Source organism: Protomyctophum bolini (genome assembly GCF_963924005.1).
Source record: "Protomyctophum bolini genome assembly, chromosome: 6".
NCBI classification, from domain to species: Eukaryota; Metazoa; Chordata; class Actinopteri; order Myctophiformes; family Myctophidae; genus Protomyctophum; species Protomyctophum bolini.
Window position 1 is genome coordinate 36845279 of NC_137867.1, and position 27857 is coordinate 36873135.

Sequence of the window (27857 nt, forward strand, 5' to 3'; positions counted from 1 at the left end):
TCCTCCCCACGGGGGAAGTGGCCGAGTGGGACTAACAGAGCAGGTAGAGCACATCCATTCCACCGCCTTGTGCTGAGTCGTGGTTCTCTTCCATTGCTATGCAAACCCACCCCCCACCTCTCACACACACACACAGTCCCCTACCCATCCACCCCATCTCCATGTCCTCTTCTCACACAGTCCCCACTGACCCCCCCTCCCCCCCCCCCCCCCAGTGGCAGTGGTGGAAAAGGTACTCACATGTTTTACTTAAGTAAAAGTACAACTACTGCAATCAAAACCTACAAAGTAAGTAGTAGTAGTACGTTTTCAAAAGAATGTAGTGGCGTAAAAGTACAAACAATATTTGGGTCTGAGGTGCAGTGGAGCTTGTATAGAAGTAAAAGCATTGGACATCGGAAATACTCAAGTAAACTGCACACACCTAAAAATGGTACCTAAGTAAATGTACTTTGTTACTAGGGGGGATGTCAGCCGCATCCCAGTTCGTTCTGCACGGCATGCTGGGCCGTAAATACTGCGCAGCGTCGGGGAAACAGCAGGTGCTATAACTCCCCCTCATTAATTATGCCTCGCCCGCCGCATCACTCCGTCCACACAGGGCCATCTCTCTCTCTCTCTCTCTCTCTCACTCTCTCACTCCTCAACTCCAAATCTCTATCTCCTGCACCATCTTTCTCCCATTCCATTAGACGTTCCTCTCTCCTCATTTTCACCTCGCTCTTTCTCCCATTCCATCCATCTCCAGTTCCATCAACGTCTCCCAGCGCTACAGTTATCCCATTTCTTCTCCTCCATATCACCCGTCCTCTTTATTTCAATCGACACCGCCCCCCCCACCCCACCCCACCCCCTTCCATTCATTAGTTCTCTGATGTGTCTCAATCTCTGTCCAGCGTTTCTCACCTTCTCCCAAGTGATTCCTTCCATCGTCCCGCTAGCTCTTTCTCTCCCTCTGCCCTTTTTTCTCTCTCTCTCACCCCTTCTCTATCTCTCTCTGTGTCCCTTCTCTATCTCTCTCTCTCTCTCTCTCAATCTCTCTCTCTCTCTCTCTCTCTACACCCCATCCTCAGATGAGAGGCCTCCAGCTCTTCTCCTCACATTCTGACGGGTTTTGCCCCTGCTGTAAAAAACAGCATGTGTCGCTGCCAGCCAGGAGACGTCACGGGGACGGATGGAACGCTGGAGGGAAGAGATAGCCCCCCCACCCCACCCCGCTGCTGGAGAGCTCATAAATAATGCTGAATCAAAGGAAGGGAAAAGCCGCATGAGAAACTCCCCGAGGTCAAAAGGTGATGAACATGGTCAGGGATGTAAGAGCGTTGCCTTTCTGATGATGAAAGCCCTGAGCTCCTGGTGAGGGACTGGACCACCTCCTCAGGCCACGGGACAGGAGGGGGGGGGGGGGACCCTGTCCCACTTCGACACAGGTGAGGAGGCTTTAAGTCAGCTGTGAGGGACCCAGAGGAACATCTGGTGTGACCACAAAAAAGCAAACAGTCAATCAATCTAGACCTCTTTGGTCTTTTGGCCTTGCTGACAAAAGTGCCACCGTTAAACGTTAAATGAAAAAGACTAAGATTTGTAAACTGGGAACACCTGGCAAATTAATGTGACCATGTCTTTTTGTTCTTCGAGCCACAGACCACCTTGGAGTGATAATGACACAGAGAACAATCACAACCTAAGCCATGAGGCTGTGCAGTACAGCAGAGGGCAACAATGTCACTCTCTATCCAGCTGCACGTGACCACACACACAAGTCGGTGTCTGGTACACACAGGTACAGCACCGAACAGAAATGTAGCCAGAATGCACGACCGAACGACACTGAACACACACACACACACACACACACACACACACACTCAAACGCAAACACGCAAACAAAGTAAAGACAGACAGCCACAACATAAAAACTGCCTTTTTTCTTTTACTGCGTGTCTGAAAACAAATATAAATGCATAGTAGTATTCTCCATGCACACCGCAGGCTCTAAATACACGAAACAGAATGCATGCACACAGGCGGTGGTGGTGGGGAGTCCGTCAGCTGTACTGTGTTCTGGTGTAGTTTCAGTGCAGCTGCAGCCTGCAGGCAATGTGCCATCCCTCCTCGCCTGATGCATCGACTTTATTGTCTCCTCACGGGACAGGTGCTGCCTGTTATTCTCTATATCCTCCAAGTAACACAAGGCTGCCACAGAAAAGAGTGCGGTGACCACACACACACACACACACACACCACCACACCATTCTATTTACCTTTTAGCCACCATTAGCTAGAGGCACGTTAGCATGTCTTATCTTAGCATCACAAACCTCAAGGCTATGGAACTGCTACATAGACATAAGACGATCTAAAATGAGTGCCCTACTTCTCCTGTGTTCACAGGCACCTATACACACAGAAAGATCCTCTGGGTGTAAAACATTGGCCCTAAATGGACCTTCATGGATCCATCTTCACACTCTCTCCGAGTTAAATTAACACTGAGGTTTTTAACTGTGTATACTTTGCTGGGAGAGTCTTAGCTTAAGGTGGATTGAAGGCCTGGATGTTATCTGCACGGATTCCCTGTTTCATAATGGCAATGTCGAGACCTTCCACAAAGCTTTCAACACACGGGGAAAAAAACCATTGATTACCATTGGGCAGGCAGGCAGTCTTATCTAGCCCTTTATCAGACTCGAGTCTTCCCTTCAGGCCCACGTCTGTCCCTCCCTGTCTTAACTCTGTAATAGACACTCTCCTAATCGCTTCGGGCGTCCTATAAGCATCTCCTCGTGATCAGAGGAGCACGGTAATCGCACGAATCCACAAGGAAAACAAAAAAAGAAAGATGGGATGACAAAATTCTCCTATTCGCACAGATAGCCTTATCAGCCAGTAGCAGTGAGGCCGGCCATTCCCCTCTCTCCAGATATGTAATTCAGACTTATTACTGTAATCCATTATGAGGAGGTGGAGTGGACACTTGGCCGGAGTCGATACCAAACTCCTACACTCTATTGATCGGCAGCACACATATAGAGACAGATTGAAAAGAGGATAAACAATAGAGTAAACACGGGGGAAACTCAAGGACTTTTGAAGCCATTACTGTCACTGTGTGTGTGTGTGTGTGTGTGTGTGTGTGTGTGTGTGTGTGTGTGTGTGTGTGTGTGTGTGTGTGTGTGTGTGTGTGTGTGTGTGTGTGTGTGTGTGTGTGTGTGTGTGTGTGTGTGTGTGTGTGTGTGTGTGTGTGTGTGTGTGCGCGCGTGCGCTTGGAATTCCGAAGAAAGAATTCAAAAGAAACCACTGGAGTGGGCCACGGGCCACAATGGCAGCGTTTATCCACCATTGTCTGGGCTGTTGTGTAATGCCTTAGTCAGAAGGAGACCCAGATGCCCTCAGTCTGCACTGAACCAGAGGAGAGCATGCAAGGGACGATGTCTCTCTACACACACACACACACACACACACACACCTGTATGTGAGTGACAATAAACAGCGACATTATACATGCACAGCTGTGTGTGTGTGTGTGTGTGTGTGTGTATGTGTGTGTATTTGTCTGCGCGTGCATGCATGCGTGTGTGTGCGTGCGTGTTTGTGCCAATCATCAAACATTAAATTGCGTCAACAACAGAGGTTCTGGATCAAGATCAAACTAAATAAAACACATGCAACATTCCCCCTCTCTGTATACGATGTGAGAGAGACGTCACCATTACCGATTGAAGCACCTTGTTTTATCATCAACAATCAACACCTTCAATGGAAGCGACGATTGACCGAACTTCCTTTCATGGCGCTATATATTATTGTGTGGTTCAGCAGATTTTCTGCAGTGTGACTGGGAGGGAGAGTTGAATTCCTGCAGAGAGCAAAGCCTTTTTAATCCTCTGAGGGGGGTATGAGGCAGGGATGGTTCTGGCAGACAGACAGGGCTGCACAGCTGCTCAAATCATCAGGACATGCAACGCATGCGGGCCTTTGTGTGCCCCCCCCCCCTCCAACCCCCCGGTTAATAACTCTATAATAGGAACGAAGCTCACTTTTGGAAAAGCAAAAATGATAATAATAATCACACAAATCCTTTCATCGTCATTCAATTATTCAGTTTGAGATTACCTTCGTTTAACGGTGCGTGATTCAGGACGACTCACTGATGATAAGTGAACACAGGCCAAAACTACTAATTGAGAACATACACATTACACATCTAGCCTAGAAAACAATTGGGTGAGTTGGCCATTGGAATGATATATAAGCAGCTGCTGACCTGGCCATCATTTGCAGGAGGCAAAGAGAGACAGCCTTATTAAAAAATAGGGGGGGGGGGGGGACACAGAATAAAGGAAACGCAGAATCATGAAAATAGTGGATTCTATTCTCCAGTTGCCTCAGGAGTCAGGGCCATTGTAAAGCAGTGGTTTTCAACCCTTTTTATATCAAGGCCCATTATTTATTCAGTATTTGAGCCATGGACCACCATTTGATGAGATTCAGCCTCTCAGACCCAAAACTTTTTTATATTTTGTTTTGTTGCCTCTGTAAGATTTTGGCCACAATTCCATGCTATAGGCCTATAGATGTTGGTACCATTAGGAGTCATAACAGGCAAACGATAAAAAATATAAATTCTTCTACATTGTGTAGACTTCTTGTAAACGAAGTAATGCAGATGTTTAACAATAATTTAACTCTTGCGAGCATAAAATGAAACCAAATGGGTCCATTTGGTTTCATGTTATGCTATCAAGAGTTAAAGATCTATAATGGTCCATTTGGTTACCCCCTCAAGGACCACTGGTGGTCCCCGAATCACTGGTTGAGAACCACTGTTGTAAAGGAAAGGCCACCTCTGGGAAGGATGTAAGGAAGGAAGGAAGGAAGGAAGGAAGGAAGGGTGCTTTTTTGTTTAGACAACTGCCCCCAAGTGGTAGAAATCCGCACCATGGTAGGCTACCTTATACTGCTCTGTGAGGGTTTGGAGAGAAGGAGAACTCCGGAGGAGGATTGTCAGATATTTTTCCATATGGTAATGCTTGAAGGTTACAAAAATGGAACAGTGAGAAAATAAGGTCGGAGTGCAAATCTGTCCTTGGGAAATGATTAATTGCGGCTGTGCAGACTCAAAGCGAGAGGCGAAAAGTCGGCCAGATTGCGTCGATTATGACTTTTATTCCGGGAAACAGGAATCGGTGATTAACAATATTTATACACACGGCATGAAATGTAGATCAGCCTATAAAGGTTAAAACGACAAACCGCCCATGCAGTTCGTTCGTTCGCTGTGTAAGTTTTGCGTGCGTGCGTGCATGCAGGTCCCTGCTGGATCTGTCAGCATGATCGTGCACTATAGCTGTAATTAATTACACGGCTTCTTCTAAAGAAGGGATGTAGCACTGCAACGGAGACAGAAATTCGGTCAAGAGAGAGATGTCATCTACGTGTAGACCTATATTTAACGTTATAAAAAGAAACTAGGCTACGCGGGCAAGCCCTGCAGAACAGAATCAGCGCGGATGCCATCAGATTCTTTTTTTTTTAATGGCAGCGGTGCCAATTATGGCACTTCTCTTAATAACGCATTATCATTATGGAGATTACAACAGTAGGCTACATAATGTCGACCTTGTAACATGGTGCAGATAGATTGGGATACACAGTGCACAGCTGATCATGAACCACCCTACTAAGGTAGCCTACAGTACAAAACTAGGCTATACATTTCGTATATGTATCCAGGGAACAGTTCATTAGCCTATTCCAAATAGAGAAGGCTCTCTAAGAAAAGCAATACAAACTTTCAAAAATATCTTTATAGACGCTCTTGTTGTAGAAAATAGCAATAGTGCGGGTGTTGGTACCATCTGGATCCAACCATAAAAGCAAGCAGAGAGGAGAGCCGTCACAGCCTATGACCGAGCCCCTTATTGCCAACTTATGATCTACAAGAGAAATGTTATTTATAGCCAATAATTGCACACACAAAAAACCATGGCACACTCACCTTCTTCCGGGGCTGCCATTTCATCATATTTGTAAACCAAAAATGAACAGCATTAAGATATTAGGCTGTATGAGAAAGGAATCATCGAGGTTCAGGGAAATTCCTCCCAGCGCAAGTCATCATGCTGCCTCCCCGACTTTCCTCAATTTTGCAGCATATTTTCTCCCCCAAGAAGAAGCGGCGCAAGATGTGTAGCCTCTGGTCTCTCTTACTATGTGATTCACACACAGCTCTCTACGTCAATTCGGTGAAAGGGCAGCTACAGTCACGCATAAAAAATCGACCCGGTTTATATCCACAGATGCGTTCCGGCGAATAAATCAGCGCTTGTTGGGTTGTTACACGAGCCGCTGTATTTCAGATGGGGATGTTTTGGTAAAAGAACGGTCCTGTCCTCAGTTTCCTGTGCGTAAAATCCAAAAGTAGCCTACACGAGTCCGCTGCGCTGTGCGTGTGAACCAACCCCTCCTCAGCTCAGACAGCCCGCAGGATCGCTTCTCTTCTCTTCGAGCACCAATCCAACTGCCCTGTCTCCCTGTCCCGGAGTCGGACTATGCAAAAATCTTCAACTTTGTTTTAGTAAACCTTAAAGTCATCCAAGCGGTTGGCCATCAATCTAGCCCATGAATCGTCAATCGCACAGCGCCGTGTCCAGGCGATTCGATCCCAAACAACTTTGCCGACGAAACTGGCGACAAAGCTATACAGATAAGGCTACTACTCATCGCACATTGTCGGTTCAGTTCCCACTTTTCCCCCCCCAACAACAGGTAACAGCACAGAGACAGACAGTTAGAAACGCATGAAAGGAAGGAACACAGTCAAACAGAACTGTAAGGGGATAGCGCGACACACAGCGAGACTACATGGACGACGAGGGGGGACGAGCGAGGGGGACAAGAAAAAAAACATTCCTGGAATTTCTTGTGTGAGGAGCTGGAAGGATATCCTGCAACAGCAACAAACTGGACTACAGCTCAGTAATGACTTCCTTCCCTGTTCTTTTGGACTCATTGGACTCAGCCTTGCAGAGCAGAGAGCAGCCACATGAGAGAGAGAGGTACCGGGGTCATAGTGCCGCCGGTCCAAAGAAAGATAATAAACTAAACATGGGTCTTCAACGTTTTGCAGCCCAACTGGACCCCTAAGTGTAGCTGTCAGAGAGATGAAGCACACACACTATTTTGTATAACATTTTGTTGCAGATTAAACTTTTCATATAATTCGTAGGCTAGATATTGTTTCACAGCACTTCTTGGGTTCAGGTTAATGTGTTTTCACTTTGTACTCTTTTTCCCCCCCTCTACACCAAGCCTCTTTACTGAAAATAGCCAATCTACAAGCTCAAGGCCTCCCAGTGCGAGGCGTGTAGATTGTCTATTTTTGCCTAAAGAATAGGGATTGAAGTGGGCCATGTAAAAAAATATGCTATCACACAAAGATTTCACTCTGACACGCTCTGAGTGTAAAAATATAAACTAAACTGACCAATAACAAGGGTCAAAATTGACCCAATTTGATTATAATTGTGCACACTCCCAGTTACAAATGAATGTATAGTACGCTATACGTGTAGCCTATCAGCTACGGCTTTGACAAAAGGATCCTCATTTTACATTTTCAGACACTGACACATTCTCAGTCTTAAGACAACAGTGTAGATGTGCATTGTAGATCTTTATTTAAGATGACAACCTATTATAGGTTAGAAGAAGCTACAGCAGCAAGAATTTTTACCATTCTGTAGCTCACCATCTACTTTCAAAGTCAAACTAGTCGGATAAATGTGTGTAGGTGAAATGTTGCACCTGCTTAGCATATTATTTATACATCCTCTGACACTGCTGACTGCTCTATACTGTTTATACTGTCATTAATGAGCTCAGAAGATTCAAACGCCACTCAGCTTGCCATGATCTCTGCTAAGAAGGCTGTCCTAATAGGCTGGTGCGTGGCTGAATGATTGTACAAGTTATATAAAACGATATTCTATAATAATGTGAAGGACCTTGAACCTTCTGTGATAATAATAAGTGACCTGATGTTTATCAATTTCCTCTTTCATTAGCTGGCATCATTCATACCGAAAACCAAATGAAATCTTATTGAACTTTCAGATTCTTGTCTATGGCCCACTTTTGAACGACCCCAAAGAAATAAGATAGATACCGTAGTACTCAATTTGCTCCAAAAATGTTTTAATTGGGTGCAAACAAACACACAGCGACTGGCGTTTTGTCGCAGTGCATCTTATTCAGTCAAATGGAGAGTGGCTGAAGAACACAAGAGCTGTAGTTTGCCGTGTCTCATCAATGGAGAGTGGCCTTGTGGTTAGAGTGTCCGCCCTGAAACTGGGAGGTCGGGGTTTGATCCCCGGCCGGGTCATACCAAAGACTGTAAAAATGGGACCCAATGCCTCCCTGCTTGGCACTGAGCATCAATGGGTTGGATTGGGGGGTCAAATCAACTAATCAAATTATTCCTTGGGACAGGGTATTCAATGTGTTATTGATAGGACTGATTGATTGGCTGAAAGGCCACAGGTGTGAGGGCTCATCACACACTGAATGTGCTGTCATGTGTCTGAACTATTCTCAGTAAGGTCTGAGGAAGAGACTCAGAACGTTAACAATAAAATAACTTGCCCACAATGGGAGCAGCATTGGTTTTTGGGATGTAAAAAGTGGACATGGCAAACAAAAACGAATAGAATGCTATAGAATGCACATAACTTACGGTAGTTGAGGTGATGGCTTGGAAAGTATCAGGAAGAAAAATAATAAACCTTCACACTCATCTGCTCCAATGTAATTTATTGACAACGCTTCGAGCCAAGGCTCTTCATCGGGTCAACACATTGACCCGATGAAGAGCCTTGGCTCGAAGCGTTGTCAATAAATTACATTGGAGCAGATGAGTGTGAAGGTTTATTCTTTTTGAGGGGCGATTGCCCCTCCTACATGTATGACCAGCTTTTGGTGTGTGTAACCCAAATTGTGTCCTACTCCTAACACAAACATTAAAAGGCATTGACAATGAATGGACAATTTCGAATGGCCAGAATGAGATGATGTACGATGATAAGAGCACCCCTCACTTCACGCAGGTGAGATTGTTCATTCTTTTTTCATTCTGGTAAAGCAAAACGGACATCTTGGTTCAAACAGGTAACAGCTTCATCAACAGTCCAAACGAGGACAGGGGCAGGTTCTGACCTCAGCTGACACATGCAGCGCTAGCGACCCACCCGGGTTACCAGTTACAGGGTCACCATCGTCATTCAGTGGACGGGTGGCAGCCTAAATACAGTAATTGGATTACAGTTTACTGGTGAGAAATGATCTCTAAACAGGAGAGAGGGTGGTCGAATTAAGAAAGTGGTCGATACTGAAGCGCAGACAACATGACTTTGAATGATGTAGACCGGTTACGGGGTTTAAATTGGTTTTGGGTAATGGACCCCGTTGGAGCTGGGACTTGGTCAAGGGCCTCATGTCTCCTCGGGGGTCAGCAGGTTGGGGGGAGTGATGCGCCATGGGGTCAGTCAGATAACAAAAGGCGGAGCGGAGGGGACAAGTTGACATATGGTCTTATGGGCGAAACCCCCCGCTGGGTATATGGAGTCTAAAAGGCACTTACTAATCTGCTTGGGTGCACACGAACAAAACGCGGTGCTTGACATTATGGGCGAGGCCACAGCTGGTGCCCATGGACGTCCGAACGGACACCCTGTCCACTCTGTCGGGTGGTCAAGCACCTTCGAAGCCCTTTAGTGCTGCACCGGTGCTTCAGAGTGTGTGTGTCTGTGTGCATGCGTGTGTGTGTGCAACTGTGTGTGTGTGTGTGTGTGTGTGTGTGTGTGTGTGTGTGTGTGTGTGTGTGTGCACGTGCAGTCGTGCATGCAGCTAATCTTGTGTATGTGAATAATGAGAGAAAGAAAGAGTTTGTGACTTTGTGTGTGTGCTTGTGTGTGTGTGTGTGTGTGTGTGTGTGTGTGTGTGTGTGTGTGTGTGTGTGTGTGTGTGTGTGTGTGTGTGTGTGTGTGTGTGTGTGTGTGTGTGTCCGTGCGTGCGTGCGTGCGTGCCAGAAAAAGTTTGCATAAAGTTTAACCCATTAAGACCGGGAAAACATCCGTATCATAGCCTGGGCCGTGGCTCAGTGGTCCAGGCACCTTGGCTGGTAATCCAGTCTGGCAGTGTGCCGCGGGCGGCATGTCACCCCGCCAAAAAAACAACCATCCCTATAATTTCATACTTTGGCTATGCAAAAATCGTGAAAATTTGTGCAATCTTTGAATACAAGGGGGGGGGGGGGGTTCCGGGGATCTGCGGACAAATAGGCCTCTACATACATAACTTTGGGTGTCCTCGACATGAAAACGTACTGTTAGGACGTAGAAGACATTTTGTCGAATCGGCCTGTGGTCTTAACGGGTTAAGTGTGTTCCAGTGTATTATTTGGAAGCCTTCACGATATATACTGGCCTTTCATTACTAAATAATTAGCACAGCTGCAAGGAGAGCAATTAACTGACCCAACCCAGTTGTGTGTGTACTGCTGCTGCTGTTGTTGTGGCTACAGTGGTGTTTTCTAAAGTGATGCCAGCACAGTGTTTAATATTAATACAATCATCATGACAATACAGTAATAAGGCAACAACTATACTGTTAGGGACCCTGTGAGATCCTGCCAACACCAACCAGGGATTAACCCAGATCTTCTTCTCCCCATACCCAACTCTCCAGAAACTAGTCTCCTAATCCAGATATAGAAACCCACAGATCTCAAATCCATTGTACTACTTTCCTCTATCGCGCGCACACACACACACACACACGCACGCACACACGCACACACACACGGACACAAAACCCCTCCGATCTCAAACGACATAGTAAAGCCCTCCAAGTTAATGGGTCCACTTGTTACTCTCAGAGTGAACAAATGGAACTAAATAAAACTGACCCTTTACGGGTCCGTTTGGTTACATTTGCAACAATGAACACGGCAGATTCCCCCCCCCCGTGTTCCCGACGACTAAAAACGAGGTTACACAACAAGGGACTGTTTCATAAAAGGCATGTTTGATGATCAATCAAAGGCCTCTGCGCTCTCTCTCTCAGTATGTTTTGTGTTCATGGTGTTTTTTGTGTCATCTGGTGTCTCCATCCAGAGAGAGTGTGTGTGTGTGTGTGTGTGTGTGTGTGTGTGTGTGTGTGTGTGTGTGTGTGTGTGTGTGTGTGTGTGTGCGCGCGCGTGTGTGTGTCCATCCACACAGGAGCGAGCTCCCACTGCGCGCCTCTGCTTACCAGTGGTGTAAAGTGAAGTACATTTACTTAAGTGCTGTACTTAAGTACAATTTTTAGGTATTTTTACTTCTATTCCAAGACAACTCGGATCCAAATATTGTACTTCTACTCCACTACATTTATTTGAAAACTCTAGTTACTTTGTATATTTTGATTATTATTACAAAACATACATTAACCACTTCAGTCCTATAATACATTTTGGCCATTTAATAATAGCCAATCTACAAGCCCACAATGTGTTGCATCGCAACACATTGTGAGCTTGTAGATCTGCTATTTTCAAAAGATTTTTATACATACGAAAACTTGAAATGGGACATTCTGCATAATGAGTACTTTTAGTTTTACTTTTGGAACTTTTGATGCCAATACCTTTGTACTTTTACTCGAGAACATTTGGATTTCCTGACTTTTACTAGATTAGACTATTTCTAGATTGCACTATTGGTACTTTTACTTAAGTAAAACATGTGAGTACTTTTCCCACCACTGCTGCTTTCCCAATCAGACCCGCACAGGAAATAAGACTCCAGCCTTCAGAGAGAAACAAAAAAACCCAACCTCTCTCTCTTTCATTTTTTCTCCCCCCACACTACTTCTTCTTGGAGAAGTTTAAAAGTCTGTGCTTCCTTTTCTTGTTCCTGCCAATCGTGCCCTCAAAAATGCTGCTGCCCCGTGCGCTTTCCGACCGGGCTGTGTGTGTGTGTAGGGCCAACACTTTACAGCCTATATGTATTTGTTTGTGTGTGTGTGTGTGTGTGTGTGTGTGTGTGTGTGTGTGTGTGTGTGTGTGTGTGTGTGTGTGTGTGTGTGTGTGTGTGTGTGTGTGTCCTTGTGGTGCGGTATGTTAAGGAGGAGAACAGGGGGGGGGGAGAGCGAGAGAGACGGGACGGGGGAGGTGAGGGCGAGAAAGCACATTACGCAGATGACAGTAACAGAGGTGGTTTGGAGAAAAATGAAAAGAAATTTGTCGAAAAATGCGGGTTATGAAAAACCCCAAAAGAGTAGCAAACATCTGATAGTCCTCCTGCATGTCTTGGCGTAATTTATTTTCACTTAGGCAGCCGGGCTCTCTCTCTCTCTCTATCTCTCTCTCTCTCTCTTAAAAAAGTCACGACACTGGAGTGTCTCCATGTGCTATCTCTGTCCCATTTGAATAAACTGTGGCCTTTTAATTACTGGGTAAGTGCTTCAGGGCAATAAATTCAACATGGAGATACATATCCTCTCTTGTCAAAGTAACACATGAACATACAAAGAGATACAGAATGGATGTGGGCCCCATTCTAGAATCCTGAGTGCTAATTTGACCCCGAGGTGTCAAACATTATACCCCTTGTGGTACATTTTTAAGTTATAATTTGACATGCAGGATTTTGTAGTGTGCACACACGCGTGTGCACGCACATAGCAGATGTCACACTCATGATGAATGACATGACACTTAGTTTACCAAAGAGCCGTGTTTTAAAACAAAAAAAGCACTGTGAAAAGTATTAAATATTACAATGGCGCTACAGAACAGCACTGCAGGGCACGAGTCCCATCCCCCTGGGGAGGCGGGAGGGGGAAAATAGGCATTAATAAGTCATTCATAATATTTACAACGTGGGAAATTTATTATACGCAAATATAATTTACCGCCGCAGACAGATTACTTCCACATTAAGACATGACAGATGGATGGATCCGTTTCCAAATGCTCAACAACAGTATGATAATAAAAGTGTTAACCAGCAATGTCATCCACCCACCCTGTTGTGCCATACATCACGCAGACCCATCAGCATTTCACTCACTCACCCCTTTGAAGAGCGCTCCATTCTTTCTTTGATGATGTTGTGCCAGAATTTAGCCGTTTGTGTGGACTTCGTGAGGACAGAAGAGCGTGCGTGAGTGTGCACGAGGGCGTACAGTATGTGTGCGTGCGTGCTGTGCGCGTGCGCGTGCCGTGCGTGTGCGCATGTGTCTTTAGTTGGAGCTGGGTGTTGATTAAGTGTCTGCCGCCCGAGGGGGGATAATGAGAGCCTCTAATTAATGAGCCTGCGTATATCTCAGAGTCACAGGGTCCTATATCTGCAGTGAACAACTCCACATACACATGATATAGAGTCATGGGAAGTAACTAAGTACATTTACTCAAGTTACTGTACTAACAATTTTGAGGAGTCTTTACTTTACTGGTGTATTTCAAATTCCTTGCACTTTTACTTCCACCCCATTACATCTCAGAGGCAAATATTGCACGATTCTTGCTCAAATGTGAATCACCATTTTCCCCCACAAGAATTGAGATCACGATACTCACACGATTCTATTTCTTTTTCTCCATAAAAATATTAGTTGTCTTTAGTCTGTAGTTGTGAACAACATTACTACATTCAAAATGTGGCACCTGGAGCCAACTACTGTGGCTTTAAAGAGACTTAAGCCAAAAGCAAAAACATAACTCAAATGAATTGGACAGCCAACTAGTGCTGCACGATTCTTGCTCAAATTTAGAAATGAGATCGCATATAGGTGTCTGAATCTAGATCTGATCTTTGTTTGATTGATTGTACAAAATCTACAAGCCCACAATGTGTCAACGTGACAATAGCGTCGCATAGCGTTTACTTGTAACAGAGTATTTCTGCAATGCACTATTGGTACTTTTCCTTAGTACATTTTCCACCACTGAAATGCATGTTCCCACACACACACACACACACACACACACCTTTCAGTGTCTCGGTGGGGGTCATTCCCTGAATATTGCCCACTGCGTTTTTCTCCTGGGAAGAACAGCGGAGAGCATGTCACTCGGGCTGCCGTGCCCGATAACCGTGTCCTCTAATAGGGATGGATGTGGGGTTAGCGGCCAGCAGGTCACCTGTATTGACCACCCAGCGAGCCACGAGCAAAGGCTGCAATATATAGGCTCTGAAAATCATTTCAAAGCCTTATTTGTCTTGCTGTGTGTCTCATCGACAGGAGAGGCACAATGGGGCGACTGAATGGAGACCTGCACTTATGACCTCCAGGCAGTACTTCTCGCCGACCAGTAGGTGTCGTCCTACCTGGCTGTCACAAACATCTAAATCAGTGGTTTTCAAACATTTTCATATCAAGGTCTATATATATATTATTTAAAAAAAATTGAGGGGCGCTAGCCCCTCCTATGCCCAGCTTTGTGTATTTGTATGAATTATGGCGATGATTTGATTGGAGGATAAAAAGATAGGACAGAAAGGTGAAGACGGAAAAGTGAAGACGCGAATTGTGATTTGGCCGGAATGTGATGATGTATGATGACCACTTCACACGGGTGTGATTTTCTTTTTTCTTTTTCTTTTTACATTTGAGCCACCATTTTTAGCCTTTCAGACCCAAATCTTTGAATATTTTGTTGTCTTTGGATAACTAATCCAACCCGTCGGTTGGATTAGCTATGACATTCCCACACGTCGTACGGTCTAAATGGGTTAACATACTGTTTTATTGATTAAAATGGATGCTCTATGATGATTCATGGATTGACACTTTAAAGCATATTAAAAGTGTTACGGCGTGTGCCTTGAGAAATGACAAGCACCCAGGACATGCAGCCATCGTGCAGGCCAAATTTGCCCACCCAATAAAGGTGGACAAACAATATAACAATATATACCCACAGTGTCTACACACCTACTGTTGTATACTACTTAGCGGGTCACAACAATGGAACATATACTGTAGATGCATATGCTATTGACACTCGGCAGCTTTGTACGTGTGAAGTGGCGTGTTTATGCACAGTGCACATCTATGCATGTCATGGATTGTCAATCCATACGTATAGCAGCAGCAACTCGAGGGAGTGGAGACTAGGAACAATCAACGAGAAAGACAGAGAGAGGGTGCGAGTGAGGGAGAAAACCTTTAGTGCTTCGGTGTCAAAGCCTTCCTCAGCATGAAGAAAGTGGTCAGTGATGTTGTGTGTACCAGGAGGGACTGATACAGACAGACATGACCAGCTGTCGTTGGTAAAACAAAAAAATATATAGATTGAAAAACAAAAAAATAATAATCACACACGCACTTCGCTAAATTCTTTATCAATGTCTTCATCGTTATGCTCGTTATGCTAACATGCTGTCTTCATCAGTGTAGTCAAACTCACAGATGTTATAGTTCATTTCCAAAGTGATCAAATTATTTTGTGTAATCAAATCATGACAATAAACACAATATTTTGGACCAAACAAATAATTACAAAGAAGAAAAACAAGAAAAAATGTGTTGTAACCTGCCGTTTTCTTCTTCTTTCTAATTATTTGTTCGGCCCGAAAAATAGTGTTGATTTCTCACAACTCGAGTTGGCTTTGTACGAGGCTTAAAAGGTCTTTAAATAAAAACCTTTTGTCTATGAGGAAAATGAACGGGGAATCATTTCCTGGGCCCTGGTAGGGGGCGGGACTGTGACGCTCTATAGAGGGCACTAGCAATTGGAGACTGATATGGTATGGTATGGTATGGTATGGTATGGTATGGTATGTCCTGGCCTACATTTCATGATGTCTTAAATCAGGCCTGTCGAACTCAACTTGGGGTGAGGGCCGCATTGGTCAAAAGGTCACTTGATGGGGGCCACAACCAGTTGCGGACGCGCGCTCGATTTCTGCAGAATGCATGAAGTGCTGCAGTATGCCCTTGACCCCACACAATGCAACAACTCCTGTTGCAGTTTACTCCCTTATCCCAGACAGACTTTATTTCAACATGCATTATGTCTCCTGTTGAATGAACTGGTGCACTCACTCACTGCCTTATCACGTAAAGTGTTAAAGCTAAATGACAAAATGCATGGTGCACGTGCGGTACGTCCCTGGACTAGTGGAAGCATACAGTACACAAGAACTGTGTTGTTGATCGGTACAGCAGTTTATACGATTATTAAATGGTAAATTAACTGCATTTATATAGCGCCTTTATCCAAGGTGCTTGAGATTGTCACACACACACACACACACGCACAAACACACACACACACACACACACACACACACACACACACACACACACACACACACACACACACACACACACACACACACACACACACACACACACACACACACACACACACACACACACACACACACACACACACACACACACACACACACACACACACACACACACACACACACACACACACACACACACACTTTCTGGTTTCCAAGCAGCCACTCTACCCTTGAGCCAGCAGAGCTATACGGTATGCATTTAACATTTTTGGACATTTCAGAAAATGTCATAGGGACGCCAGGTTGAAAGTGGAATAAGTAAATACAACATGAACATAGATAGTAGAATCCTCTGCCACCCACCGCCTCTCTGCCTTTCTCTGTAAATATATCATATTCTACTGAGCTTTATTGTCTCCACCAGGCCAAAGGCATGGGAAGAGAGTATATGTTTTGCACTCCGTCCGTCCATCTGCGTGTCCGTCCGTCCGTCCGTGAATAGCTAATCTCCGGCACCGTTAACCCGGTCGATGCCAAATTTTGCACACACGCTACCTGGATGCCAACGATGAACCTTTGCCCCAAATTTTCCAGAACGGCCTGTTATAGAACGAAGATTGCTCGGTAGACAGAGAGCTTTGCCTTCTGGCTCAACTCTCTTTTCGTCACAACAGTGCGGTCCAGTGACTGCAATACCGCCCCTGCCGCCCCTACCGCTGATCTCCTTCTCCGTCCTCCCCTCACTCGTGAACAAGACCCCAAGATACTTAAACTCCTTCACCTGGGGCAATGCCTCATTCCCTACCTAGACTGCACAATCCACCGGTTTCCTGCTGAGAACCATGGGCTCAGATTTGGAGACGCTGATCCTGTCCTCCAGATTATGTCCAAAAATCTCTATGTGTTCAAGATGCATCTGTCCGATATCTCATATTCCATCCTAATTGGCTAACATTGGCTTTCAAAGTTTGTAGGATTGGGCCTTTTGAAACAAAAAGCCTCAAATCATGAACACAGCGTGCAATTTACGTGAAATATTTCACAAACTTTCCTACTAGGCTGAGGAATATATCCCACCATTTTCACATTAGCCTGTTATAGCGCCACCAACAGGTGGATTTTTGAAAAATGCCTCAAATCATCCAATTGCCATCAATAGTGTAAGAAGAAATGGCACCCTTTTCATATTATAGCACCACCAGGAGGCCACAACCTGACCTGGCCTGGTGGAGACCTGTGCCCCGAGGGGCACTTTCTCTAGTTCCAAAATGTTTTTGCATTGAAGAAAAATTATCAATACTGCAATATATAAATACTTAGTAAATAAAAGTCCGGAATAAAAAATGATCACTTGATGTCAAAATGTACTTAAAGTACCAAGTAGAAAGTACTCAATATGCACAATGTCCCATTTCAGTTTCAGCAAGTTTTCACAGGCTTAAAATCAAAATGTATTAATGTGATATGAAATATGAAAATAGCAGATCTACATGTAAATGTGTTGCATTGCGATGCATTGTGAGCGTGTAGATCGGCTATTTTAATTTGTAATAATAATCAAAATCTACAAAGTTTTCAAATAAAGTAAAAAGTACAATATTTATAGTAGAGTTTATTTAAAGTAGAAGTAAAAGTATAGCCTTTGACTGTACTGTCTCTACTAGCTGCTACCAATTGTGTTGATTGATTGATTGATTGATTGATTTCATTTGGCGATATAAAAAAAGAGCACAAGATCACTTTCTGACATGCAGTCAATGCATCACGGAGGATAAAAACACAACAAAGCCCGAGGTCTTATTTCCATCGATTGATTCAATCAAAACCAAGCACGTGAAAATGTGCTTAGTTTTGTAGGCCAAAGCTACATTTTCTGATGTCTTTCAGAACTGTCAGTTTTACATAAAGTGAGAATTAAATCGATGCAGTCTCATTCATTTTGAGTTCACGGACTGACCCTTGTTTTATTGCAGCGGTTTACAGCTAGGACAACGTCACTTTACCCATTTTCAACTTATCTTCATACAATTGGTCGTCACTAATAATGCTCATGATAAAATCGTACAATTATTTTCCTACTCTGTCTGTGTCTCATAGGAGGGCTGTGGATCATCATTAGGCAGTGTTTTTTTCTTTTTTCTTTTCAAACAAGATTTGTATTAATGCAAGGACAGTGGCTTTCATTATAGCATGCTAACTTTTCAAGAATAGAAAGCTTGCAGTATCTATTAGCTTGGATACCCCATCGATGATGTCACTGGTAGACAGGTTTCTGTCCACACACAGCCCTCCTCTGAGACACAGACCGAGTAGGGAAAAAATGGTACCATATTATAATGAGCATTATAGTGGGGGCCAATTATATGAAGATACATGGAAAATGTGTGAAGTCGTCCTTTAATTCGGTGCTAAACGCTGGATGATAATGAAAATGCCATTGAAAGCTCTTTGGCTTTTGATACATTACCAGCATTAATTCTGTCTCACTTCAAAGGAGTCCTCAGTCAACATGATAAAGATATATGATTATGATCTTTTTTATTCTCTTTCATTTTCCATCCCCCTCGTTTTCACTCAGCCCCCCCGTCCCTGTCGCCCCCCTCCCGGTTGCTCTAATGAAGAAAGACTTGTTTATCCGCCTAAAGTGGCTGTACTCGAGACCTTGTGTAAGGACATTATGCGTGGTGGAGTGGGACCTTTTCTCTGGGAGCTGTGTTTAATAATCATCTAGTGGGGCTTGGACATGGATGAAACGGGCTCCACCATATTGTTTAAATCAGAGCAGCAGTTTAAGAGGCGCTGGGGTTTGACGTCTGCGGCAGGATCAATAATAACAGCGCTGCCACATTCTCTGACGCATGGTACAGAGATCCTGTGTGGTCCCGCCGGCTCCGCATACACACAGACAGAGGGGACGGAACGGGACAAAATGTGTATTCAGATGTGTTTGTGTGGCTCGGCTCACTTTAGCACAAATGCACGCACGCACACACACACACACACACACACACACACACACACACACACGCACCCAAACACAACACACGCTGCAGAATCCTTAGTGTGTACACAGTAACTTTCAGAGTGTATAGAAAGGTACCCTTTAGAGATCAGGTTTTTACACTCTCAGTTCAATTGACACTCAGAATATTTTAGTGCACACACACAGAGAGAGAGAGAGAGAGAGAGAGAGAGAGAGAGAGAGAGAGAGAGAGAGAGAGAGAGAGAGAGAGAGAGAGAGAGAGCTCACACAAAGCCATGCTGTGGTCAGACCCACCCATCTCCAGAACCCTCATTTAGAAAACCCCAAACCAAACTCATGCCTCTCCTTTTCAATTACCTCCCTTCCCACCATATCTACCACACAAATCTAACATCTCCCACAGGCTCTCATATCAAATGTATCCATGTGTTGCTGCCATTACACACACACACACACACACACACACACACACACACACACACCCACGCACATACGCACGCACCCACAATCTGCTGGTAATCATAACAAGCACATTAAAGACATATTTATAATTTATTTATGGATGATCTCTCACACATGAGTTGCCACCCTACTACGGCCATTATGTAATTGTATAGACCTTTGCGAGGCCCTATAGTCTCTGTTGCTCTGTGTTCAGTGAGGCCCTATAGCCTCTGTTGCTCTGTGTTCAGTGAGGCCCTATAGTCTCTGTTCCTCTGTGTTCAGTGAGGCCCTATACTATAGTCTCTGTTGCTCTGTGTTCAGTGAGGCCCTATAGCCTCTGTTGCTCTGTGTTCAGTGAGGCCCTATAGTCTCTGTTCCTCTGTGTTCAGTGAGGCCCTATACTATAGTCTCTGTTGCTCTGTGTTCCGCGAGTGAACAGGCTTCAGTAAACCTGATACACAACATATTCTAACACACCATATTCTATCTGTTAAGAAAGACTGGCCTCGACAAAGACAGCTCGTTTTTATTCTTCTTCGTCGATAATCAGACTTTAATACCTTAATACTCAAGGCTTATTATGCCAATTACAGTTCTTTCAGAACCTTGCTAATCTATCCCTGTGAAAGCACATGTGCATTAACCCCCTTGAAGAGAGTGAAGTGGTGCGCACACAGCCTCATTCCTGCATAGAATAGCGTCGCTGTTGGGAAGAAAACTTGTATCTCCACCTTAAAACATATTTTTTTAAATAAATGCCCTACTACAGTAGGCCTACTTAATCACACAAGAGTGTTGCACAAAAGTAGGGATTTTATTTTGAAAGATACTTTTGGGGCTTTTTTCTGCCTTTATTGATATAGGTATACAGTAGGGCTGCACGATATGGACAAAATGTCCATATCTCCGTTTATGCCAAATATTGCGATATCGAAAATTTCATATTTTGCAACATTGAAAACAAAACATTATATCCAAAAAACACAAAATATCATGTCAATATCAATTTTAAGTGCTATTGGGTTCCCACACTTGTGATTTGATATTCTAAGTGTAGCAACATGGATGGGATGTTGCTAGCTGGCTTTAGAAGTGGACGATATATTAACAATATATCAATATATCAACAATATCAATATATCTGTGTCAATGCGTGTTATTGTTTCATATTTCTTGCCATTGATGTTTATCGTTGCTTTGAATTGCCTTGCCTTGTTCAGCATTTGGTCGGCCTTTGGTTGTTGGAAATGTGCTATAGAAATAAAGTTTGATTTGATACATCGCGATACCGATATTGCCGGTAACGATACTGATATTGCGCATGTCCATACCTCGATAACAATACAATAACGGTATATTGTGCAGCCTTAGTATACAGTAGACTGACTGTAAACGGGGAGAGAGAGATGGGGGGGGGGGTGTGTGTGTGTGACACGTAGCAGAGGTCGCCTGAATTGGGATTCGAACCCGTGACACGCTGTCAGGTGATACACAACCCAGCCGAAAATTGATATTTTTCTGGGGGAAAAAATGGAAAAAGCCACTCTTTTGGACATACAAGGTTTCTGCCCAACAGCAACGATATGAAAGTAAAACACAAGGCTGAAGCATTCTGCTACGGCATAAACCAGTCGATCCCAAACCTTTTAGCCTGTGACCCAAAACAGAAATTAGACATTCTCCCGAGACTCCCAGGACCCAAACGAGTGAAAATAGCAGATCTGCAAGCTCACAACACGTCATTTCACGCCGCTTTGTGAGCTTGTAGATCGGCTATTTTCACTACCTCTTTTCTTCTAATTTAAGGAATTTCATAGATTAAAAAATAAATATAAATCATCAATCAATGATTGGTAAATTTTGGTTTAATTAATGAAAGGATTACCTTTTTTGGGAATGTTTATTTAAAATTTGTTATGTTTTGAAATAACTGATAATAATTCAAAACCAAATTTATGAAACAAAAACTAAGGGGACCCATAACGATTTGTCCGCGACCCACAAATAGCCAGTGTTTGTGAACCAGTGGACCATAAAGGACACAGGTTCACTGAAGCTGTCATCCAGCGAACCATTACGTCTATGGTCCTCCTGGCACTGGTCAGGCCTGTCCCGTACCTGTGGTTCTGCTTGTGGTTGTGGGACGGATTAGTCCGGTCCCCCCCCCCCCCCCCCGCTTAACCCATTTAGACCTGAGGCCCATTCTACTAATGTCTTCTTAAATCTTCTAAAAAACCTACGTCGCTATAATATCAGTCTAGCCTCGGAGACCACAGGAACACGACAAATGTTATGTATTTGGCTGCGGACCCCAACTCTAAATATTTAGTTCCAGGGTTAAAACATATATTTCAAAGATTTGTGGCAATTGTCAAGATATTAAAAAAAAGCAGAAAAAAAAGCAGATCTACAAGCTCGTATATCTGCTATTTTTGAATAGCCAACGTATACAATTCAGGTGGTTATTTAATAAAAATGCTGTCCCGGTTGGAATGGGTTAAACCAGATCAAAGGGGTTAAAGAAGGATTAGGATTAAAACGGGCCTCAGCAGAACAGGTGTTAATCCTTTAAATTAGCCATGTAGCACAAGCAGAAGCCCCCCCCCCCCCCCCCCCCCCCCGCTTTCATCTCAACACCTCACTTTCAGTGTTGCCATATCCGCTTTTGGGCTTGAAATTGCTTGTAAATATCGATATATGGGTTTGTATCTTTATTTGTGTTTGTTTCCTGCTCTTCTAGGAACACGACACGTTGTGAGCTTGTGCATTGGCTTTTAAATTGCCAATTAATGCTCATGTAGAGTCGCTTCTTTTGGGCTTGTTTTCCAGACCGGCAAGTTTGCTTATTTCTCTCTCACAATCCGGCAACACATGCTCACTTTGATGTTGGAACAGAGAAAACTCGGCGAGAGCGAGGAACGCGTGTAAAGCACATGGCGTTTGGCCCGTCCACTCTGCTCTCTGTTCCTGACCACAGCGAGGACAAAATGCTGCCGTTCTGAATGCATTACTGGCACCGTGCCTCTCTCTCTCCATCTGCATGCAGCCAGTGTTGCTGGGAGAGCGTGTTGAGTGAAACAGCTGTGTTCTCCGCCTGCCTGCACCTGGGGTTAGCTAGAGCATACGCTGCGCTTTGTGTTCCTTTTATTAATGGCCATTTGTTTTTTCTGTACCGTGTACTTCACTAAAGGTACAGCTTCCAACTTTACTTTATTGTCTCGTCACAAGGTATGAATGAGGCCGTGTGGAAGAAAAAAAGGTGTGCAAGCAGTTACATTTTAAATAAGAATAAAGGTACTTTCAGACAGGCGTGTGACGCAGACATTGTCGCCTGGATCAACGACAGGTCTGCTCATGAGAGGCAAGTGCCAATTTCCGTGCCGCAATTTCACGGGGCCGTGCCCACACTTGCGTTGTCGCCCATCGACTTCTTCGCGCGTGCAAAAAAAACGCAGGCCTCTCATTGAAAATGAATTACTACCCATGTTAATCGCTGCCCATCTGAAAGGACCTTGACAGTGCGTTTTAACAGCGGGCAACAGCCTGACGTATTTTCTGGAAGTGCGTTATTTGTCTCAAGCTGAACCCAGACAAAACTGAGCTTCTCTTTTTCCCTATTTCCGTAGTAAAACAAATATCACATAACGTGTGTAATGAAGACAGAGACAGAGAGTTATATGAATATAACGTATGTCAAGTTACGGGAGCGTATTCTATAGTCACAGATACATACATAAAGCAATAGTATACTAATGTGTAACACTGGCATGGCGACTCATGGGCTCAGCAGCCTTAGCTGTGTAAAATGTTGAAACGGTCGACTGTTGTTGACACATACCATGTTGACGTGGACTCGCTCATAAATCAGAACAGGCAAGATATGGTGGTGGTGTGGTGTGGTGGCGTGCATGCGTGTGTGTGTGTGGGTGTGTGTGTGCATGTGTGAGTGAGTGACAGGAGGCGTTCACACCCCTCCAAGGACAGCACCACTACTCTGGGAGAGAGGACTGCAGTCAGTCCTCTCCCATCAGGCTCTTGGGCGCGCATCGCCTCTCGTCGCCACCAGCCTCCGCCCCTGCTGTCAGGCCTGCTTGTCACAGCTTGGACTTTTCTCCTCGAATCATCTTCATCTCACAGGCAGCGACACCCGCACAGCACTCCGCCTCTCTGTTACCCACACACACACACACACACACACACACACACACACACACACACACACACACACACACACAGCAGAACCCAGAGGGAAGCCTAGCTGTGTGTGAGAGAGAGAGAACTGGGAAAACGCTGTCGTCCAAAAGAAATAGACACCGACCTCCCCTCAAAAGAAAAAATATATAATCATGCCAAACCTATAAAAAAAACCTAGAAGTAAACCCTTGGAGAGACAGCCTTCCATTCCATTCCATACCATGCCTTGCACCCCCCCCCCCCCCCCCCAATGTCCCCGTTACATCCATCCGCCCAACTTCCAGTTCACCTAGCCTGGCGCTAAAGGCAGCTAATTAGCGATTTTGACAGAGGGGGTAAAAGTTGCAGTGGTGTTGAAGCCCCCCCCCCCACTCCCCACAGAGCTGCTGTCTGCTGCCACAGTAACCACCCGTTTGGCCACCAGGCCTGCCTCCCCCCCCCCATCCCAGGCTAGGCCTTATACCATCTGGTTGGCCTGGTAACAGCCGGCACCACCTCTCTCTCTCTCTCTCTCTCTCTCTCTCTCTCTCTGGTCTGAACACAGGGGAAGACGACCAAGGGAAGGTCAGGATACACAGTAAGAGTAAGAGAGAGAGAGAGAGATAGAGAAACAGATAGAGAGAGAGAGAGGGCAGGGGGGGGCAGTGGTGGAAAAAGTACTCAAATGTTTTACTTAAGTAAAAGTATCAATACTGCAACGTAGAAATACTCTGTTACAAGTAACAGTCCGGAATTTTAATTTACTTGAGTAAAATGGCCAAATTTATGTTTTGTAATAATAATAACCAAAATCTACAAAGTAACATCTAACGTTTTCAAATAAATGTGGTGCAAATAAATACCTCAAAATTGTACTTAAGTACAGCACTTAAGTATATGTACTTACAGTAGTTACTTTCCACCACTGGGATAGGCAGTAAAAGAGAGGGAGGGAGAGAAAGAGAGAGAGAGAGAGAGAGAGAGAGAGAGAGAGAGAGAGAGGTGAAGAGCTGCTGTATCATGGGGATGAGGAGGGTCAGATGAAGTAATGGATGAGAGAGAGAGGGAGAGAGAGAGAGAGAGAGAGAGAGAGACCACAGGAGAGGGAAAGGACACAGCTTCACTTTAGCTGCCACCCTCAACGTCGTGTCAATGACTGATGCACACCGCTGTCTATGCCTCCATTAGTGGGGGTGGGCGTGAGAGAGAGAGAGGGAGAGGGAGACATAGAGGGAGAAGGTCTGTGTAAGTCAGCATGTGTGTGTCCGTGAACAGCGCTGTGTACTCAAACCGATCCCGGCAGCGCACAGCTTGATAAAAAAAAAACAGCATTTACCCACAATTCAGCAGTATAGTTCCCACGTCCCACAGTAAGATAACCCCTAGGAAGGTCAGCAGAAGTTTGGTAAAGAAGCGACAACGAGCCGATGTGATTGATCCCCGCCTATACACAGCATTTCCTGTGCCTGCCAACGGGCGGGCGCGCTGCAAAACATCTCTATTTCGATTGAACCCGAGAAGATTTGCAACTCACTCACAGGCCTCCCTCCCTCCGTATTTATGATGCATGAAATGCTTGTGCCCCCGCCCGGGCCCGGCTGATGGATGGACGTCTGCCAAGCTGATAAGCCCAAAATGCCTCTGGGCCATAATGTATAATAAATCTGGGACTGTACGGTATATGCTCCACCGCTGTTGAACCAAGCTCTGCCTCCTTAAGAGAGACGGTTAAAGCCCAAATATTTTGATATTGTACGTGCAATCGTGCATGTGTGCCAACACACAATATGCACCAGTGCCCACTGACAACTACTGTACCCGTGCTGTAGTGCCGCATGAGTCATGATTTTTCCATGAACTTATGCTGTAGTCTGTAGTTGCTGAACATTACATTGAAAATGTGGCACCTGGAGCCAACTATACTGTGGTTTAAAACAGACAGTGCTCAACTTAAAAGGACAACTTTGGTTTTTTTCAACCAAGGTTCAAGTTTTAGGTTGTTATTAGAGAAAGTAAAAGATGAAGGTTCATTTTTTTTTATTTGCTGCTTTCTTTCGTTTTAGCAATTATTGAGTTTTATAGCGATTTCTTTTTTATTTACTATAGTCCTACTAGACCCCATAAAATTACATCTGGCCACAAAAGATCACGGGATCTATTTAATGTGAAGGGGAGTTGACAAACTGACATATTGAGCCTACGACACACATCCTGTGATATTTTGTGGCCAGATGTAATTTCCTGGGGTCTAGTAGGACTATAGTATTATAGTAAATAAAAATAAAAAAATAAAAAAAAAACCAAACTATTTAGCCCCATGGTCGAATGCCCGCCCCCCCAAAAGTCAAAAATAACTAAAATCGTTAAAATGAAAGAAAGCATGGCGCCTGCTGGCCAAGTGGTCCAGGCACATGCCACATATATAGGCTTTGGCCTTCGAGTCCCGTTCATGACGACCTTTGCTGCGTGCCTCTCTCTTTCAACTCCCTCCCTCTTTACTGTCTATCTTCACTTGATACTGTACCATCAATAAAGGCAGAATAGCCAAACAAAATTAAAAAAATGTAAAAAAAATTGAAAGAAAGCAGCAAATGATAAAAGAAATAACACTCATCTTTTACTTTCTCAAATAACAAACTCAAACATGAACCTTGGTTGAAAAAACTAAAGTTGTCCTTTAAACCTCTCTTAAAGTTAAAGTCTCTCTCTTGTATATAGCAAAAACTTAAGAGTAAGAAAAATGTATTGGACAGCATTGCATTATTCTTGCTCAAATTTAGAAATTAGATGGTTGTCTGATTCTAGATCACGATCTTTTATTTATTTATCGTGCAGCACTACCCCTGCTGGTCTAGGATGAACCCCACGCCAGAGCCTTCTCTCCTGCATCACCTCTATGTTGCTTCCCCATCATCCTTACTGATAAAGGAGAATGGGGAGTGGGCCGCCTACTACTCTCCTATAAAAGAAAACGTTAAAGTTCCACGAGCCCCCACAAAGTAGTCACCAATTATTATTCAATGTTTCTCTAGACCGGTCACAGCCACCTCCCTGTACTTGTTAAGCAACACCATCGGGATGTCCGCGACGAAGACAACTCACTCGATATTGTCCGTGTAAATGCAAATGCAAAGTGCAAAGCTTACACGAGTCTAGCCAGCCACGCTGCCGCCAGGAGGGGCAAGCATCAGCAATCTTCGAGACGGGGGTTAGTCTCTCCGTGACCCTCATTCACTCTCCACTCTCAGTCTCTCCATCTCTGTCTCCCTCTCTCCCCCTCTCTCCCTCGCTCCCTCGGCCAGGCCGGTACACAAGTGCCTCTGTCCTTCCTCCTCATTCTATTTCATGCCTCGTCCTCCTCTGGCATGGCTCTCATCCATCACCGCCTGGCTGCTCGGCACCGCACCGCACTGCACTGCACTGCACCACGCCACGCGCCTCCCCTCCAGTCTGCGGAGCTAGCTGCCTGGCCAGACAGCACCTATAGCTCGCTATAGCTCTGTGACTCATCACTTCATCCAAAACTCCAATGTTGTGAAATCCACCACAACATGGTAACATCTCTGTCTGACATCCCTGCTAACGTAACATCTCTGTCTGACATCCCTGCTAACGTAACAACATGGTAACATCTCTGTCTGACATCCCTGCTAACGTAACAACATGGTAACATCTCTGTCTGACATCCCTGCTAACGTAACAACATGGTAACATCTCTGTCTGACATCCCTGCTAACGTAACAAAAACAACCCTGAGGCTAAGATCAAGCGCACGTTACGATCCAATCATAACCCGTGTCACACAACTTGTCAGAACACATAATGGCGATCATGTGACGCAGCGTAAAGTAATGGCGATGCATGCGTGCGTCGGACATTCGGACAATCTGACAGTGGCTCGTTCCGACGGCTCCACAAATAGCTGAATTAAATCACTCCACGTGTCACGCAAGTTG

General features: G+C 44.6%; 1 protein-coding gene across 2 annotated transcripts in view; it reads right to left on the bottom strand.

The window, feature by feature from the left end:
• Window positions 1-27857, bottom strand: part of ttc28 (tetratricopeptide repeat domain 28) — a 304979-nt gene that overhangs the window by 213466 nt on the left and 63656 nt on the right. The window contains exon 1 of one of the 2 annotated variants that reach the window (XM_080765022.1): window positions 6002-6957. The exons of the other annotated variant lie outside the window; for it this stretch is intronic. Within the exon in view, the coding sequence (XP_080621148.1) occupies window positions 6002-6028 (27 nt within the window). The 5' untranslated portion in view covers window positions 6029-6957. Of the gene's footprint in view, window positions 1-6001; window positions 6958-27857 lie in introns of those variants that run through there. 2 annotated transcript variants of the gene reach the window in all.